Source organism: Eutrigla gurnardus (genome assembly GCF_963514095.1).
Source record: "Eutrigla gurnardus genome assembly, chromosome: 16".
In the NCBI taxonomy this organism is placed as follows: Eukaryota; Metazoa; Chordata; class Actinopteri; order Perciformes; family Triglidae; genus Eutrigla; species Eutrigla gurnardus.
In genome coordinates this window covers 5,940,924-5,961,451 of record NC_139927.1, presented here as the reverse complement: position 1 = coordinate 5,961,451, position 20,528 = coordinate 5,940,924, and the positions used below count along the sequence as shown (strand labels likewise).

At 40.3% G+C, this 20,528-nt stretch overlaps 2 protein-coding genes across 2 annotated transcripts; both read left to right on the top strand.

Annotated features, from left to right (window-relative positions):
* Positions 1-1,831, top strand: LOC311026960 (C-C motif chemokine 4-like). The gene is made up of 3 exons (XM_084030689.1): positions 1-162; positions 1,066-1,174; positions 1,537-1,831. Exons 1-3 carry the CDS (start codon positions 72-74, stop codon positions 1,631-1,633), a joined length of 297 nt encoding a protein of 98 aa, XP_083886815.1. The 5' UTR covers positions 1-71; the 3' UTR covers positions 1,634-1,831.
* A 3,507-nt stretch (positions 1,832-5,338) lies between these two features.
* stum (stum, mechanosensory transduction mediator homolog) lies at positions 5,339-18,123 on the top strand. The gene is made up of 4 exons (XM_084030041.1): positions 5,339-6,272; positions 14,244-14,426; positions 16,166-16,174; positions 16,748-18,123. Exons 1-4 carry the CDS (start codon positions 6,062-6,064, stop codon positions 16,780-16,782), a joined length of 438 nt encoding a protein of 145 aa, XP_083886167.1. The 5' UTR covers positions 5,339-6,061; the 3' UTR covers positions 16,783-18,123.
* Positions 18,124-20,528: the final 2,405 nt, after the last annotated feature.

The window sequence follows — 20,528 nt, the reverse complement described above, 5'->3', positions numbered from 1 at the left end:
CAATAAAAGTGAGGGTCTACGAGTGAAGCGGACAGTAAGACGACAAACACCTTCAAGACAACCAGAACAGAATGATGATGATGATGATGATGATGAAGAACCCCATCACTCTGGTGATCTGCACGCTGCTTTTCTCATCGCTCGCCGTCCTGGCTAATCAAGGTAATCTCCACATTATTACACATTAATATTTTTTATGCTCAGGTCAGCGAGATCATTTCTTAATATCACACTCGGGGACCAATTAGTGTAAGTGTTATCTGGTATCAGGTCAAAATAATCAATGATACAGTTCAATAATTAAAGAATAAAAGAGATTAAAACTAAAATTAAAAAAAGTCAGAAACCCTCAGGCCTCCTTTAAAAAATAAAATAACATTTCTTCTTCTTAATGCCCCTTTAGGTCACTGGACCATATCTAAAAATATGAAACATGAATAAAAGATATATATATATATATATATATTTGGTCATTAACTCCTGTTCTCATCATGTATATCAAATGTGAATTCATTTTAATAATTTTAACCCTATAAATGCCAGTTAATATACATAACGGCACTTTTTTTTTACATAATAAATTTAAAAAATGTTTTGGGTGAATGCCATGTGGGTTTTTTGTGCAGGGATTATCAGTCTGGGATATGTCATTGATTAGCAACAACATGGATTTTGATAGATTATTACTTTTTCAATCATTACAAAAAATATGAAAAAATCCCGTTCGTCCTCTAAACGCACTTTTAGGTCACTGGACCATATCTAAAAATATTAAAGGCATTTCAAGTGTTTGGAGGAGAAAGGTCTAAAAGCGTCTCGTGAATGAAACTATATTAACAGCCTATGATTTTTTTTTTAAATAAACCATTTTGCAGTGGATTTCTGTATTGATTTTGAGAGCATTTAAATTATTTCTCATATATCAGAGTGGAGCTTTCTTCACATTGTAGCTGCATTTTCCTCTAAAAATAAAATGTGCAAAAAAACCAACAGTTTTTACGTTGAGGTGATGGTTTCGTGTTGAATGCCACTTCTAATCATGACATCTGGGTTTCTGTCTCTCAGGCAGCTTCGGCCCGGACGAGTGCTGTTTCAACTTCTCCAACAGGCTGCGTAGAGACAACGTGGTGAGCTACAAGCACACAGACCAGCGGTGTTCAATGGAAGGTGTCACGTGAGTGTCTTATGTCCTGTTATTACACTTCACCTTTAAACCTTATTTTTGTAGATACAGCACAGTATTCACAAGATGTCTCTTAGACTAAATAAAAAGGAGTGCTTGTATTAATTCTACATAAAGTAGCTCTGTGTATACAAATGGATGCGATACATCATAACTCAAAACCAACAGGAAGTGAGAATTGCTGCATAGTGTACCTTTAAATATACGAAAAGAAAAAACCCACAGTGCAGAGAAAACACAGGAAGTTTCACCTACAGACGTGCCGAAATGTAAGGTACGTCTAATATAGAGATTAAGGTATAAACAACACATGGTTACACTTGTTCAACAACAATCTGTGTCTCTTGTTTTAGGTTCACGATGAGGAGTGGGAAGGTAATCTGTGCCGACCCTTCTCAGCAGTGGGTCAAGAACCTCATCAAGGCCAAAGACCAGATCCGAAGTCACTGATCCACCGTGTCGTTTAACATCTCGCTCCGAGAGCAACTGCTGGTGTAGCGCTGATATATATCCCCATAGTTTTCTCCCTTAGCTCAAATATAAATGCAAAAACATATTTTTTTATCACCTGTTTTTTTGTCTGTTGTGTTGCAATATTGAAAACATGCTTTCTGACGTAGAATTATTAAAAAAAGATATATTACTAGATTCATTTTTCTCTTTGTTTTTATTCCCCTCATAATAATGTTTTACAGAGATAATGGCAAACAATCACATTTGACTCTTTAGATCGGAGATCTTCAACAGGGGGGTTGTGGAATTGTGAAATGCCAATATAGAATACATTTTTTTATATATAAATATATGAATCTGTCAACAATTATTATTATTTTAATGGCTTATCATTGTATACATCCATCATTACAAAGTGCTTTTATACACGGCACTAGGATGCACGACACATTATTATTGAGCCGGTTTAATAAACAACACAGTTGTATATGATATGTAATAGGGGGTCCCTCTACTGGGTCACTATGAAGCTGAAGACCTCTGCTTTAGATCTTCTTTAAACCGATTTGCTTTTTAATGTGTGATGCACGTGTTTGGCCAACAGGTGTCGCTCTTCTCTCTTTCCCACATGTAAAAGTTTCATATTAGCTTCCAAAACCAGGTGTCATATTGCTCTGTGTGACCTGCTGTTTCATCTCCATTTAAATTGGTCTCTTGAGGACTCAGTGAGAATCTCAACTCTACTTTTCCTCGGCTGAAGTCAAATATGACAACTTTAAGCCTTTTTTTTTTTAGGCCGTTTCTGTCTGGGGTGTTAAAATGAATAGATATCACGAACCTTACAGACCAGACTGTGGGCGTTTTAACTCCCAGGGCTCTTATTTTGCTAGACTTCCTCTAGATTTTGAGACAAACTGACCCAGAACGACGCCTCCGATGACGTCAATGCAGTGACATCATCACCCAGCTTTCCTTTAAATAGTTTCAAACCCAGATTTCCATTTTTTTCTGCCCCGCCACCCCGAGTGCTACTTCATATATGTGTGTGTGTGTGTACACACATGATCTCATGATCTCATTGAAAGCTCTTATCAAAAGGCTTCACACTCACACCACGGGTGACCCATTAGAGGAGATGGTCTGATTAGATCTCTGGAGGACCTTTGCTGCATAGATTTGCATATTAATATAGGGGGGAAATTATCAGGCGGGAGAACTGGCAGCTCGAGTGCTTCTGGTTTGAAATTGTGAAGATGATCAACAATCATGTTATTAGATAAAGGGCCACCATATCTCACTTAACAGCTTTGGATTCGCTGCTGGTGTTGGTGAAAATGAAATAGTCACGGGAGGAAAAGGACGGCGCTGTCCTCGTACATTAGCATATTAGCTCGTCTGTCAGCGTGACCTACCTGCAGAGGGAGGAACCAGGACACAAGAAGCTGCAGCTTTACTTCACTTTCTCTTTGTTACTTTCCAGCAGTCATATTACTTCCTTTACAGAAATGTGTGTTTGTGTCCGTCAATCAATATGACTTCAGTATAAGCATGATTTACCATAATGGATATATTTAATGCGAGTAAAACAGCACATAACTATAAAATAAATACTTTGTATTAATTAATTAGTTTGGAAAAAGGCTCTTTTTGTTCTGACCTTTCACAATAAAAGCCCAAGAGATATAAGGGGCACTTAATACAACAAATTGTCTCACAATATGTATTTATTTCAAAACATAAAATATGTTGACATTTATTATGTAAGTTATTGTGATTATATGAGTAATACATGAACACATTATCATCACTGAAGCCATAACATATCAACTTTCACTCACATCATTCCTGCTGCTTCATGATAAATCAAATCATATCATGTTTGTGATGATTTGAAAAAAGGACGATCAGCTGTGAAACATTTCTTTGGCGTTACGGAGAGAAAAATAAAAGTCAGCTGATGTCTGCGGGAGAAAGGCGAGAGAAGAGAGAGCGTGTGAACAGTGGAGTCATTGTGGTGATGATCCAGGGGATGTCATCAGGAACACACACACACACACACACACACACACACACACACACACACACACACACACACACACACACACAAAGACATGAAGACAAACAAACACACAAACTGTGCATATAGAAATAATTGGTTTGTGATGTCAGCTTTTCCTGACAGATGGGATCAACATGAATTCAGTCCTGTGAGAACGAGTGTGTGTGTGTGTGTGTGTGTGTGTGTGTGTGTGTGTGTGTGTGTGTGTGTGTGTGTGTGTGTGTGTGTCTGTGTGTGTGTGTGCGTGTGTGTGTGACAGACGGAGAGAGTCACAGAGGTTGAATGTGCAAGAATATTTTTAGCAATACAAAGTGAGTGTTACAACACCTGTCACTCGCACAAACACACACACACACACACACACACACAAACACACACGCACACACACACACACACACACACACACACACACACACACACGGATACACGGACACAAACCAGACTGTAAATCTAACAAACCAGAGAGATGAATTCCTGTCACCATGGTGCAACTCTAAAAACCAAAACGTGACTTTAAGACAGCCGCCGCGTAACTTTTCTCATCACGTTGTCATGGAAATAAGCATCAGCACACGAAGCTGCACGCTTTTGGCCGAACAATCCAACGATGATTGACTTTGGCGGTCCAGATTTCTCCGAGTCCTTCGCTGTCAGACACATGATAACGCTGCTTTGCATGACAAGAAGAAGTAAAACCTCCTCCAGTAGCTATCTTTTGTGTTTCCAAGAAGATTAAAAAGGACATTAAAAGTGGGATTGGAACAGAAATTAATAGAGAGAGGGACGAAGAGAGACGGCAGGGTGAGAAATGAAGGGAGGGGAGGGGGGACAGAGAGGCGACAAAAAAAAAACCTCGAGATCAATATCTTCTGTATAATTACCTACAGCTTCCTGGGTTGCTAGGAGACCGAATAGAGATGGGAGAGAGGGAGAGGGAAGAAGAAGATGGAGACACACACAGATTGAGAGTCATTTCAGCGTTGAACTGATTCTCTTTGTGTTTTGCCACTTGTGATAGGGCTCATGTCGACAAAGTGGAGAGGAAGTGAGGAAGAGGGGATTCATTAAAAAAAAAGTGAGGAAGGAGGGAGGGTGGAGGGGACAGATATGTATGCCTGGTCTCTCGGGGATTTGGTTGCATGAATAATAAGTGAGGTATCAATTCTAAACCAACGTCCACTTTGTCTTCCCTTTTCTTCTCTCTTGTCCTGATTCGTGTCTTTATATGGTCTCGTATCATATCTTTCTTTCTTTTCTTTCACTGCGGCTTTCTTTCTTCGATATCTGAGTTCACAGCTTTAAATCTGGTGATATGTTCACAGGGATGGGCAACAATCAGGTTTGTTATAACATTACCTATTAAACATTTGCTAAATGTTGTGAATTTATGAATGCATTTAATAAATTCAACAATCCGAGCTTGTATCAAGCTATTTTAGGGTATTTTAGGAGTTGAATTTATGCCTTTAATGACTCAATTTGGATGCAGGGAATGACGCCTTGTTGAATGTGATCTCATTGAACGGTAACGTTAGATGGGTGCACTGTTCCTTTAAATGGAGGGAGAGGATGGGGAGCAGAGAGAGAGAGAGAGAGAGAGAGAGAGAGAGTAGAAGAAGAAGAGAGGGAGACACAGATGTAGTAGAAAAAGGGGGCTGTGTGCACTTTCTCTTTGTCTTGTTTGGGTTTAGCCCGATTTGACTGAAAGAAAAAGAAAGTGACCTCAGACGAATTTCCTTTTTGAAAAAGAGCTGCACGTCTTCGTTGGATTTCTTTTTCCTCAACATTTTTGAAGGAGGAGCTGATTTAACTGATTCAACATTTCTTGGTGCTGGACGTGGAAACAAATGGCAGATATCACTGATCTGTGACGCTCACCTTTAAGGACTTAAAGGGGATTTAAATGAGGCTGAGTCAACAGTCTTGAAGAGATTTTCTCCAATAAAAAAAGTCTCCCTTTACTTCTGACTGTTTCTAGGAGCGACTTCAAAAGCTGAATCAGTCTGAAGGTTTTTAAATGGACTTTTTAATGATAGTTTTGATAGAGTTCAACATTTCTGATTATTCTATGGACAAATAATGATTTTCTAACCAATCTACTATAGATTTACGGTACTTTAAGTTGTCATTTATTTGAATAAATATTGAAAATGTATAGCTGGTGATTTGGGAGCCAACTGTTGAGACGTACTGCTGAATATTTGATCCCAAATCTCAAAAGAGACGATCGATCAACATTGATTATCTTTGGCTTCTATTTTTTTAGTCCAGAGGGAAAAAATATTTAAAAAAATCATCTCGCTGGTTTGCTTATCACCAGCTATTTTTCGTTTTCAGACACAGAAACAGGAAAAAAAAAAACAACGATGGCACAGAAAGAAGGAGTAAAAGAGCAGGGGCGTGTTAAAAACGTGGACCATCTCGGGGCCAAAGCCATCGCAGGGGCCCCTACGGCAGGTGGAGGAGTGGTGGTGGAGGTCAGGGAGAAGAAGGGACCTCTGCGGGCTGCGATACCCACAATGCCCTTCCCTTTGGCTGTCATCTGTCTGTTTCTGAACACCTTCATACCCGGACTCGGTAAGTCATGAATCACAAATCCCTCTTTTCTATTGTAAGTATTGAAAATGACAGAATACTCGTAATTAATCAAACATGAAGGCAATCAGAGGTTGATGCAACGTGGCCGTAGAGGTTGAGTGGAAAGTTTGCAGGCGATGCCAACATGTAGTTTGTTAGTCAGGCGTCTCAACGTGATACATGATTGTTTATGTGACGTCTGAGGAAAAATTCGTCCCCATTTTTTCCCTCCGAATGTCCAGCAACACGTGTCAATTTACGCTTGTCAGCCTTTTCAAAATAAAATACCCGTCTTCACGAGAAAATACTTGGATGGGTTCAGGGACTACTTCACAAATACAAACACATTCCAGAGCGTTACTTTTTATAGGTCAAGATACGAAGCCTGAAGCCACATCTCTATCTGCCTGAGTGTATTTTCCTCTGCATATGTTGGGGGAAAAAAAGGATGTGCAAGATGACAAGCTCAGTCTGCAGGTGTGATCACATGACTGTGGGTATAAAAACCACACGGGTGTCATCATCGCAGCAGGTAAGAGACACCAGCGTGGCTCAGAGCGTCGTTATCAAGGGCAGAAATATTGACACTAATTCTAAATTTAGTAGCTGAGTTCAAGATACAGGAAAAGTAGACGTATCATTTTTTTCCCACTTATTTCGGCTGCAAAATGATGCCCAAGATTCTGCTTGTAACCCGACCTGCGTTGAACAGATCTTCTCTGGTAGCAAGGTCATCGTTTTCAAACGAAGCAAAATAAGCTCTTTATCGGCCCGCGATGATGAACTGTGTTGCCTCCTAGAGGATAATAGCAGATAATCCACTCCGCAGTGAGGAAACTGCTTCATTTAATCACCAACAATATATTAAACATAGAATAGACATACATTTATGGTAAATCAATATAGAAGTCACATGAAAAAATCCCAACCTTCTGAATTAGAATGACTGAGCTGTTGTTTTGGATTACATTGGAAGTGTATTTTAATAATGTGACCAGTTTTTTGATACATAATCTCAAGATTTGTCTGTTTCATTCCTTCACTATATATTGATGCAGATCTTCTACAACAGATCCATCTGTAAGGATGCTTGCAGTATAATCCTCCAAGATCTATACCCTATTAAAGATCTCTGTATGCAGACGCACACACACACATCCATTCACTGATCTAGATTCTGTGATTGAGTTCAAAAGCAGCAGCAGCACTCTGGGAAGAATTTCATTTCAATACGCTTCAATTCATGAAGTAAAAAATCACATGATGTGAAGAAGAAAAGACAGAGGAACACAACTCAACGGAGAGAGACAAACAAACGGAGACGTCTCCAAACCAATCATGAAATAACCTGAGATGTGTCCCTTCTGATCTATTGGTTTATTATGAGAAGAGAGATACGAGTCCTCCTTCTCTGCTATCTTTCCCTGCTGGAGAGGCTCTCAACATCAAAATCACAATCTTTTCTTCTATTCATTCATCCTTTTTCCTCTCACCTTTACACACATTCAGCAATATAGATGACAAACCAACCTTTCAGCAGCAAACGTTGAAAATGTTTTTTTTTTCTCTCTCTTTCTGTTTTGGCAGAATTGTCCGAAGCATCAAGGTGACACTTCATCTCGACGTGTGTGTGTGTGTGTGTGTGTGTGTGTGTGTGTGTGTGTGTGTGTGTGTGTGTGTGTGTGTGTGTGTGTTTGTGTGTAGGCTTGGCCTGAATGCCTTGACATTTTGTTGAATAGCGGCAGTTAGTTGCCGTGGCAACGGCGATAGAAAGGGACACAATGCGAGAGTATTGGGTGAATGGTGTGTGTCAATGCCGTTTGGGTCTAATTGACTGAAAACAGCAGCTTCGTGTGTTCAGTGTTGTCGTCTAAAATGACATAATGTTGGACTCTTTACACCACAACACATCGATACGGTCAATCCAGGGTCATTTGTATTTTTAATTAGATGGCATATACAATACGTGTATTTAAAATATAACAGTTCAGACTCACTAATATAAGAGACTAAATACTCCCAAAGTCACTCAGGTACATCAAGAAGGAGTAAAAACCAAAAGTAAACTCTATGATTGCGTATGATTGTGAACATCCACAATCATACTGTTTTAATAGATTGCTGAAGGAATGAGTCAGCATTATTTTCCACCTTTACAGCCTCGTTGTCCTTGTTAAACTCGCCCCATAATGCAACCACGTTTAAACAATCATAAAAGCGGTTGAGCAGCATCATAAACGCAAGTTTATTATTGGCAATAATCCAAAATCCAATGAAAAAATGTCATTGGCTTTTTATCGAGGCACAGACACGAATGTTCCATATGTCAGATTACACCACTAAAAGTACTTATTGTGTATTTCTACATCATAAACTGAATCTAAAGGATCTATATCCGACATTGAGAGCTCTACAGCGAGTTGGAGGATTCAACCTGACGATATCCTGCCTGACGTCGAGTAGTTTACCTCAAACACTGAAGGCTGAGTGAAAACCTCCTGAGTACCAGAGGAAAACTGATTAAAGAGCTGTCGGCATGTAAATAATGACTTATTGTGGAGGAAGCAACAGCTCACAGCTCTGTGTTTTATGATCTTCACTATAAATTCTTAATAGGGTTCATTTTACTGGTTTGGAGTTTGGGGAAATTATTTCTCTCCATCTGATCAACACTTAGCATCGGGTGTAACTACGGCTGTAAAGCTTATAAAAGACATCGTACCGTCCATCTAATTGCTGCTGATAAAAACCACCATTCCCACACGATGCCAGGATGTTTTGATGTCTCTCATGAGCTGTTCGGCAACATCTCCCACACGACTGATGTTGTTTTTGTAGATGAAGGTTGAAAATAAACAGGAATGTAGATTAGGGATGCTCATATTTCACTCGCCTCGGTGGTGGAGAGTGGATACATGGAGTCATGGTAACTTTTGGTGAAGTGTAACTTCAGCCTAGATGTCCACTCTGCATCGTTTTGAAAAATCCAACGAAATAAAAGCAGCTAAAAGGCTAAGCCACGCCCACTTCCGTATGATAAAAACCCTCAAAGCGACGTTGACAAATGTAACAATGTAACATGCTTCTCATTTTATGTAACCAGCGTAGCATGAAAACATGGTGGAATGACAACAAATATGAAAAGGATTAAATAATAAATTATTTACTTTTGCTTTTTTTGTGAAAACATCTTGTTTTGTAAATTCTTGTTTGGTCACTGATGAATGAATAATAAAAATAAATAAATAAACATTAAAAAATATATAGTTAACCAGTCAGCTGCTTAGTTATTAACAAAGAAACCTTTTATTCCATAATATCGATTAGTCCCAAGCGTTCGACTCAGAATTGGCTTTTAAGGCTCACGGCTGATTTGCAGATTTTTATAAATTTGGTCAGATGATGTGTTCCATCGATCGTGTTAATAAAATAATACGTTTAAGTGTGCAGTTACTCTTTACAGACATAGATGCGTGGTTGTAGAGGAAGAACCAAATCATTATCCCTGTACACGAGTAACGGCTTGAATGAATTTTGAAGGAACAACACGATGAAATTACTATTTTATCATCATGTGATTCTTCTGGTCAAACATCCAACGGATTCTTCAAATAACTTGCTCAACACTTCATTTGATTTCTCTCTCTCTCTCTCTCTCTCCCCCCATGTCTCTCTATCTATATGTTTCTTACACTCCATCATTAACCTCCCACACTACCAGTGGGTGCTTTGTAGAGTTCTCTGTGTAATTATAGTCATTAGTCTGGGTAGTATCTAGTGTCACACACACACACACACACACACAAACACACACACACACACACACACACATACACACACACACACACAAACACACACACACAACATACAGGGGATCTAAGAAAATGTCAGACACGGCGAATTATAAGAGTAGATTTTCACAAACTGAGAATATTAAATATTTAACGAAGCGTTATTATTGCAGTAGATGATTGTGGAGCACAGTTAGATTTTTAAAAAAAAGAGTCTGGACACAGCAAGCTATTTCCTTGATGGTTTGCTTTGCTCAGATTAATTTTGGCATCGTTTGAAAGGCGCTGTACTGAACAGTGAGAATTTTTTTTCTCTCCACCGCTTTGATTTCATTGCCTGCGGTGAGGAATTAATCTTTCATTAAGGGAACGTTTCCTTCAAATGATTTTTATTATGATTCATTATTTTTGTTTCATTAACTTCTGTGACACATTTGTCGGATAATGAGCCGGGAAATGTGATGCTTGGATGCCAGTAAGTGGAACAAGCAGGTGACGTTTCCCTGGATGGAGCTGAAAGGGGTTTTGGTTGATTTGTTTTTCAAAGCAACACACCAGACCCTCATAAATCCCGTGTTACATGCCAAAGACGGAGGTGATGTGTAACCAGTCAGCCACCAGCTTGCTGTCGATCACGTCTCATGTGTGGAGGTGGGCCGCTCCACCATGGAGCCAGAGCATCTGCTGGTGGGCGTGGCCTCCGCGACCCCGAAAATGTTTCCGTCTGATCAGACCATTTCGTTTCTCAATTTAGTTGTTGCTCTTTCTGTGAGATGCTTTTGAAATGAGCAAACCAATCCAATACATCTCTTATTTCCTTGTGTAAAAGTATTTTTTGCTTGTTTTTTTTTGCTGGGATGCTGTCTATTCTGGGACTGTTCTTGTCCCAGAGTGACTTGTTGGAAACCATTCCAAATAAGGCAGTGGAGAGCATGTGAAATGGTGTACATTTAGATTTTCCAGAGAGACAAATTGGTTTGTGTGTTTGTCTAGAAAGAGTTATTATGACATACTTTGTTTTATTGGTGCCTGTTAAGTCATAGTTAATCAGAAGAGATATCTAAAAAGAGATGCCAACAGGCCGAGAGGGGCAAAGGTCAAAGAAACTTGGACACGAGACGATGTTGGCCTTTCCCTCCCTCCCCGAGAAACGAGGCTCAGCTGGCAGCCGGCCGTTCTACCTTCCTCCCCCATTGGCTTGCTGTTATTTGAATTCCTCCAATGTGACAAGCAGAAAGGGCCATGATGTACAAAAACACCCACATGGCATTTCCTGTGTTGCATTCAGCTCAGTATTTGCAAGAAGTTCCAAACATCACCTCATTCTGTGAATAATTCATGATTTATTTTGAATAAATGAAAACATTTCTTGAACTTAATGACTCCTCATTAAGAAAATACCTTCACATTCAGACAGTTTTGCAAATTATGTTTAATACTAACCATACCAATTATCTAAAAGACAGAATAAAAGTATTTTTTCCTTTCAACGAATCTGAACCAGCCGGTTTATTGACATTTTTATCAGCAATTACTGCTGTAATGATGAATCCTATCAAGGCTGTTTACACCGTCTGAATTCTGTGAACTGACATATCTCACAAATTAGCGTTTGATTTAAAAACATGCTCAATTATACGAGCCCCATGAACATGAAGTCAAATGGAATAAATATTAAAAAACCTTGTTGGAATTTGAGGGCAATGAAACTTCTACAGCCCTTAAATGTCATCTGTTATTTATGAACGTAAACAGTTTTTATTCCATCCAGAAATGTATATTTAAGGAGGTACCGTCTGTTTTTCTGCAATCTTTGATAGACTAAACCATAATGGAAAAATGATTAGATGGCAAATTGCTATTTGGTGCTGCCTTCAGGGCCCCATTCTCATTTGGAGGAAAGGAGTTCAGGACCCAAAAGCAGATTTGAAAAAAAGATTGCAGGAACTAAGGTTTCATTAAATGAAAGCTTGCAAAAATCCCCCAAATCTCACTGGGAACACACAGACAGAGACAGACGGGAACAATGCAACGAAACAAAAGAAACACAAGGAAACCCACCAACTAAATACACCAGGGCTGATTAGGGAGACGAGAGACAGGTGGGGGAACACGAGGGCAGGCTGACGAGCCAATCAGACGCAGCTGAGACACAGAGAAAAGGAGGGAAACTGAACAGGAAGTAGAGCACGACGCCACACAAGACAGAAAGACTACAAAATAAAAGAGGAAGTCAAACTAACAAAAAAAAACAGGATCATGGCAACATGTAGGCGACCAAAATGTTCTAATTGAAAGATTTAAAGTCCTAAAACCAAAACACATCAGCAACGTAGTGGTTACGGCCTGTCAATTACAAGGTAGCCCCGCCCCCTAAAAATCCCCTGCTTTATTGTCTATTTGAGTCTAAACAGGACCATCATTTACTAAATGAACATCATGTTGTATTGGAGAAGACTTGAAAGTAGAGCTTAAGACCATAAACTCATATTTTGAAAATCCGTCCTATTCCCAACGGAATGTTGTCATGGATACATCTAATGAAATAATCTGATTTGCGCGCACCAAGACACACACACACACACACACACATAATACAATGACCTGGGAAGGTCCAGGTCTCCAGATAACAAGATAAAGAGAGATATTGGATTTCATTCATGCAGACCAGGATTATCCACAGAGTAATCCTGTTTTCAGCTCAGTGGATGTGAGCAACGCTGCTTCTTGGGTTATTTCATGTTCCTTTACCAAAGAATAGATCCACCTATCCCGAGGCTAGATACTCACCAATTAATAATAATGAAACACTCACAAATTAAGTGGATGGTGTGGTATCTCTTTGTCAAGAAGCTTCACCCAACTATCTGAACGCTTTATTTCTTCTGGATAGAGGAGAGTTTTACTCTCTTTCTCATTTTAATGAAAAATCTTGACAACTATCAAATGGGTTGGTGCAGATATCCTTTTGTTATCCAATATCTTGATTTATGAGCAAAGACCAGTCCTTGTGTTAATTAGCTAATTGGCAAACACTATCAAACCTGTGGAAGATGGCGAACATGCTCAGATAGACGGAGGTAGGTAGGTAGGTAGGGATAGGTAGGTAGGTAGGGATAGGTAGGTAGGGATAGGTAGGTAGGTAGGTAGGTAGGTAGGTAGGGATAGGTAGGTAGGTAGGGGTAGGTAGGTAGGTAGGTAGGTAGGGATAGGTAGGTAGGTAGGGGTAGGTAGGTAGGTAGGTAGGTAGGTAGGTAGGTAGGTAGGTAGGTAGGTAGGTAGGGATAGGTAGGTAGGTAGGTAGGTAGGGATAGGTAGGTAGGTAGGGATAGGTAGGTAGGTAGGTAGGTAGGTAGGTAGGTAGGTAGGTAGGGATAGGTAGGTAGGTAGGGGTAGGTAGGTAGGTAGGTAGGTAGGTAGGTAGGTAGGTAGGTAGGTAGGGATAGGTAGGTAGGGAGGGAGGGATAGGCAGGTAGGTAGGTAGATAGGGATAGGTAGGTAGGTAGGTAGGTAGGTAGGTAGGTAGGTAGGTAGGTAGGTAGGTAGGTAGGTAGGTAGGTAGGTAGGTAGGTAGGTAGGTAGGTAGGGATAGGTAGGTAGGTAGGGATAGGCAGGTAGGTAGGGATAGGTAGGGATAGGCAGGTAGGTAGGTAGGTAGGGATAGGTAGGTAGGTAGGTAAGGATAGGCAGGTAGGTAGGTAGGTAGGGATAGGCAGGTAGGTAGGTAGGTAGGTAGGTAGGGATAGGTAGGGATAGGCAGGTAGGTAGGTAGGGATAGGTAGGGATAGGCAGGTAAGTAGGTAGGCAGGTAGGGATAGGTAGGGATAGGTAGGTAGGTAGGTAGGGATAGGCAGGTAGGTAGGTAGGTAGGTAGGTAGGTAGGTAGGTAGGTAGGTAGGTAGGTAGGTAGGGATAGGTAGGTAGGTAGGGATAGGTTGGGATAGGTAGGTAGGTAGGTAAGTAGGTAGGTAGGTAGGTAGGTAAGTAGGTAGGGATAGGCAGGTAGGTAGGTAGATAGTCAGTTTGCTCTTTGGTGTACTTCAATGGGAAAATGAACCTTCAGTGGAAAACTCCCTCCAAGTCTTTGTATCATGTTGTGCTAGAAACCAAACCTTTTTAATGACCTGTGGAGTTTTTGGTTTCCTGTAACGAGTTATCTTTGCCGTCTTCCGTCCCACAGGTACCTTCATCTCGGCGTTCACGGTGCTGTGCGGAGCTCGCAGCGAGCTGATCTCGCAGCGAGGCGTTTGTTGTGTGTTCTGGCTCAACGTGGCGGCGGCGCTCATCCAGATCCTGACAGCCGTCATCATGGTCGGATGGATCATGAGCATCTTCTGGGGAATGGACATGGTCATCCTGGCAAGTCAGTACTGGATAGCTGTGTTGATCTTTCCGCCTGACAGCCTTCTTATCACAAACAATACTTCCTGGGTGTACTTGGGGGCCCACATGTGGAAAATTGGTCAATTAAATGGTTATCGCTCTCTATGACTTCTTGCTTTTCACACTTTCTCTTACTGAGAACGTCGGTATTGGCTTTGGTAGAAGAAGAACGTCACCCAAGATGTTTTTTTAAGGAAACTAGTAACTTTTAAGGGTCAAATTTCACTTCAAGTGAAGTGTGAAAGAGAGTATTATTGGAGCTTTCAATTCCAATATGACTCTGGACAGTTTCATGAATAATAATGTATTTCATTTAAATCAAAATCTGCTACATTGCAGATTGTAAACCAGCGATTTTGATTTGATTTTGATAGCATTACGATGTTTTCCTCTGAAGCAATAGTATAAAGAAAGTAGCAAACAGTTGCATATTTTGTAATGTAATATTTTTCATTTTGTAACATTCCAAGTTGTTTTTAGTATTATGATCACATTTAATAACGTTTAAATATGGGCACATTTTATTTATGTCTCTCCTGGAAGACATTCGTAGTTATGAACTTGTATTTGGCGTTCATGTGGGGAAAATCAGGAAAAATATAATCGTAGCATCTCCATTTATTTGAAGGATTTTTATAGATTTCTTGTAGAAAAATGAAATATAAGAAACCAAGAAGCGAGGTTGAAGCAGAAAACAGAGATGGGAGATGAAATTTTACCGCCTTCTCTGTCAGAAAGTAGCGTGTTCCCCACAGGCATCAATGCATGAACAGGTGCACACACACACACGCACACACTCAGAGTCACTATTCACAGAGGCAGCCTTTGAAATACCGCGGCACTCTCTGCTTTGTGTGTACGAGTGAGCATTTGTGAAATAATTGCTACCTGCTTGTGCGCCCCAATGCATGCTGGTACATACATGCCTGCAAGAATCTGTGTGTGTGTGTGTGTGTGTGGGAGTGTGCCTTGTGTGTTTTCCTTCACTGCTCCCCACTGTTTTCAGGCCTCTGGGCACACGTGTTTTTTCGACTGTTGCTGCTAAAAAATCTACACTCACAGGATATTGAATATTTATATTGAACATGAAAACCGTTTGCCTGTTTGCACCGAGCGTCGGGGTGAAGTCTTGCATGCGTTTTGCTTTTAACATTAATTATTATTCAACGATTCATCACCACAATGCATGTCTTTGTAGTGTGGTATGTTTCGTTATCTCTGTGTTGCACGTGATCAATGCACTGTTTCCAAACACACTCCCTTTATCCTCTTTTCTTCCGCCCCGCTCCCCTCTTTCTTCCCTTCCTCCCATCTATTTAATGATCATGGTATTATCTTCCTCCCACTGATCGCCTTACTTCTGCCTCTTTCCCCATCTAATGATTGTTCCCATTTGATCTTACTCTCTCTCTCTCTCTTTCACATTATTCCTCCCACTCCCTCCCAATCTCCCTCTCTGCCTCAGTTGCTTCTTCTTTTTTTCCACCGTTTCTCCTCATCGATCCAACAAACCGGGGTTGTGTTGGTTTGATCATGTGATGTACCTGAGTTAAAGTGAGGTCAAAAATCAAGGGTTTTTCTTTTCCCCCTTGAGGGCTTTTACAACGTTTGGTGTTTCCTTAATAACTTCTGCATGATGACACTTGAAATGTAATACCAGTTTTCGTCACTAACTGTCTCTTTCTCTCCCGTTGTACTCTCCGGCTGCACGAACTGAAGTCTCCGACGGTAGGTGCTTCTACTTATTTTCTTGCTAACATTGCGGCGTTATGATGAGTCAGCTTTTGCTAAATTTAACAGATTCTGAATACGTCATTCCTCAGGCCTTTCCCTTTGACATACTTCTAAAAACAGGAATTCAGAACTTTCTCATGATCTTTCATCTGGCTGGACAGGATTCATGAGCTCAAGCATTTCAGTTCAGTTACGGCCGTGGAAGAAAAGCATATAAATCCCATAAATAAATCCAAACTCAAGGTCCACTCACTAGCATTTGACAAGTATTTCTACACGGTGATAGGAGTCAAAATCCCCAACAGGGTACCTTTAACATTAGATTCATTGCAGGGATTTGGCTTGGAGGACTTGTCCAAGAACATCCATCCATCCATCCATCCATCCATCCATCTAAGCTCCTTTTAGTTGTTGTTTTCATTTCTCCCAATTACAGAAAAACAGAAAAGCAATTATTGTCATAAGGTCAAAATAAATACAAAATCCTTTTAACCGGAGCTCTAAAAAGCCAGATGATGGATTCTGCAATTACTTCGAGCACTCAGAAGTCTCTGTTTTCTTCCTCAGGTTACAGAGACCAGAGTCTTCCTCAGGACGTCTGAGAGAGGTCGCTCTCATGTTTGCTGATGGATCACAAGGACAGTTTGACCTCTTTGACCTCCCCGATGTCAGACGGTGACCTGTAGCTGAGTGTCTTTCAAAGGCCAGGCCACAGGGAGAAGCGGAGACATTATTATAAAACAGCTATAGGGGGGTAGAAAGAAGGAGAGGCATCAGCTGACTGCTCCTGATTGGTTGAGACCAACCTGTTTGTATTTAATTCAAAAGGAACAGGACGAGGGGGGAAAAGAGACGAAAGTTGTACTGTCACAAGAAAAACGACATGTTTGTAGTTTGTTGAGTAACAGTGATTTTTGAATTCTGTCTTTTGGTGTATTTTATTTGATCTATTTGACAAAAAAAAACATATTTCCTACACGACAGGACGGAGAAAATTAAGGAAATCGTTTTTTTGTTTTTTTTTAATGAATGTTATTTGGATCACAACAGTGTCCTGAACCAGCATAACCAGTTCCCCACTGCCAGTGAATCACCTGCCACTTAATGCAGTTTATTTTAGTGGTTTTCCACAGTGATGATGACACCACATCGCCGCCTCTGAAGGTGTACAATATGTTTCACTCCCAACACTCACTGTAAATGTGATAAATGATTCGAATCGAGACCATAGTTATCGTAGCTACAATATTTTTTATTTAAGGCGACGTTTTTTTAAATGTGGCAACATCTTCATCACGCCTTGCTCACTGCCTTGCTCACAAGATGCCTGTCATCCTAAAATTACTGTGTGAAAAACGATTCACGCCTCCTGACAGTGATTTCATTTGAATTTTCATACCTCTTGAAATGTGTAAATCAGTGCGAAGGGATATTACACGTTATTAGGACATGGTATCTAATTAAACGATAAGCCGTGCTGTCACGTGATGACAAACATACAGTTGTGATGTAATTTAACATTTATTTTTTACATGTTAAATAAGGATAATACATAAAAAATGTAATTAATGGAGCAGATTCATATTAAATCCAGAAATAAATAGGTTGTTGAATTATTTGTCCTCTATGTACATTCTGTATATATTAATTATGTTGTTATAATTATATTAATGTGTGGGTGTGTGATTGATAGTGTGCAATTTTAGAAATGGAAACTGGAGAATACATGATACGCCCTCAGTGTAAATCAATGGGAAGGCAGTGTAGCCATGGAATTACCCATAATCCCATTATGTACAAGAGTCAATCAGAAAATTGTAATAAATAACACAACTTGCCTTGGAACGATCGATCAAAGCCTTTCCCATGATGCCACACCGGCTTTCTCACTCGCTCTGCATCATTTGCAGGAAATTCAGCAAATTGCATGCAGCATATGGGGGGGGGGAAATAATTGGGGATACATTTATTTTGCCTTTCCCAACATTGGTTGTGCCTCTACGTAAATCAAAATTCAAGTGCATAATTAAAAACGTGAATTTCCCCCTTTTTCATTTGATTTTTTTGAAGGATTTAATTCTCTTCACAGGTTCTTTATATCGCCAAATTCTTTGTTTTTCTTTGTTTATGTCGTACAGTGTTTGTATGTGAGACAGATGATGATGACGATGATGTAATGGTGATGATATTCTATGCCTTACTCACGATGACCAATGTTCTCCCAGTGGTGTTTCTGTAGCGGTGATGCTGGAGTTTATTTGCTTCGTTTAGATCTGAAATAACTGTTATTATTATTATAATGATGGTGGTGTACTAGCCTTAACATACTAACATGTAATGTTTTTTATGCATGCATGACTATTTCAAAATTGTAGCTTAATTCTGTGACTTTGCAAAAATCGGTTGACTCATGAATAAACATATCTTTCTGAATATGGCTAATGAGCTTGATACGGACCGTGACAGAAAAACCGACGATGCTATATGTTTGATGTTAAGCCTGTTTTCTTTTGCTACGTTTGCTTGACAGGCCCGTTAGCTTGTCAAACCTATTTCTCATTCAGGAGCCGAAGCTGTGTTTCGATAACCACATGTCCCCCTCAGCATAAACTTGAGATTTTCCTCTCTAGCACCATCTTCAGGTCAACATTTGAATTTGTCCAATACTTCAGATCACAGGCCAAAAAAACTCAAACAAAACTAATAACGTTACCGGTGCTAATTAGCCTGCTAACTTGCAATGCTAAGATAGTTTGCGCTTGAAACACAACCTCACGGTACTGCTAGCTATTGTAGCTAGCTGTAGCAGCTGTAGTCCGAGACTCTGAGGACTACATTTAGGTGGAAAGAGTGAGTAAGAGCACCCAAAGTGGGTCGGTCCAGAGAGTTTAGCAGCATGATGTTGTGCTCACCCCGTCTGAAGTCCTGCCCCAAATTCAACTTCACTCGTTCATTCTCAAGAGCATTATACGCCACGTCCACTCGGGCCTTCAGTCCTAGTGGACTCGGTCTCGCATCCGGGATTATCAGTCTCAAACGGCAGGAAGTCCTCACACACCTCAGTGCTCCACAAGCATGTTAGCATTTAGCATGTTAGCCAGACCCGACTAGTCAAGTCACGATCATTTTGGGCGTGTCACGCAGTCATTAATTAAGACACTTGCAGCTTCTTCTCTGCTGCCGGATGTGACTTGTGATGAAATAGTACCACTTAAATTAAAAGTTAAATTAAGAAAATACACAAAAAACCTCGATGTTATTCGTGTACCATTTCTTCAGTGAACTACATAAGAACATCATGTCAAACATCTCTGAAGAATCTCAGCCGAGTGCCAACTCGCTCAGGTCTCTTACAGTCGGGGGAAGTGAGTTTATCAGATTCAGCTTAATGACTCTCAAGTGCATTTTCTTGACTCCACTTGTATAAAAATCAGTTTCCATGGCAATTGTGAAAATAGTCTCATCTGCACAGGAACGCTGGGAATGAGGATTAAAAAAAAGATGCAAACCACACAGAAGAACAGTACTAAAGTTAATGTTGTGTGTGTGTGTGTTTGCCTTTAAGGATTGTGCCCAGACTGACTCACCAAATAAGGATTTCTCACTGCTTGTTTGCTCTGACCGGATAACTAGGTGCACGACATCCCCCCCACCCAACCACCCTAACACTCCCACCATCCCCTCGTAGTGTAAACACACCCAGAGTTGAGTAGTTTCCATCTCAACTCTGCAAGTAGCGATGTCAAAACACATTCAGGTCACTGAGATGTAACACAGGGAGAACACCGGATCACAATTTCTTCATGTGGCCTTGAATTTCCCTATCTATCTATCTATCTATCTATCTATCTATCTATCTATCTATCTATCTATCTATCTACCTACCTACCTACCTACCTACCTACCTACCTTCCTACCTAACTACCTACCTACCTACCTATCTACCTACCTACCTACCTACCTACCTACCTACCTTCCTATCTACCTACCTACCTTCCTACCTACCTACCTACCTACCTACCTTCCTACCTACCTACCTACCTACAGTACCTACCTACCTACAGTACCTACCTAACTACTTACCTACAGTACCTACCTACCTACCTATCTACCTGTCTCTAAACCTTCTATAGGGTCATGGCTAGTGGGATAAGAGACGTCAGCGTTTCTCAGAGCTCCAGATTGGGTAAATGGTTGGTTTGAGTTAAATTAAAGAATACATGAGATTGATGAGAATTAAATCATATATTCTGGAAAAACAGCAGATGGTATTTGACTGGAATCGGGTAAATTGCATGAATATCTTGGCACGCTCATGCTTCCATAAGAATACTAAATACTTGCAGTA

Bases quoted from the DNA above. Each gene is read 5' to 3' on its own strand.
- LOC311026960 (XM_084030689.1), top strand. From the start codon at position 72: ATGATGATGATGATGATGATGATGAAGAACCCCATCACTCTGGTGATC. The intron at 163-1,065 runs GTAATCTCCACA...TCTGTCTCTCAG, and splicing joins CGCCGTCCTGGCTAATCAAG to GCAGCTTCGGCCCGGACGAG. The intron at 1,175-1,536 runs GTGAGTGTCTTA...CTCTTGTTTTAG, and splicing joins TGTTCAATGGAAGGTGTCAC to GTTCACGATGAGGAGTGGGA.
- stum (XM_084030041.1), top strand. From the start codon at position 6,062: ATGGCACAGAAAGAAGGAGTAAAAGAGCAGGGGCGTGTTAAAAACGTG. The intron at 6,273-14,243 runs GTAAGTCATGAA...TCCGTCCCACAG, and splicing joins CACCTTCATACCCGGACTCG to GTACCTTCATCTCGGCGTTC.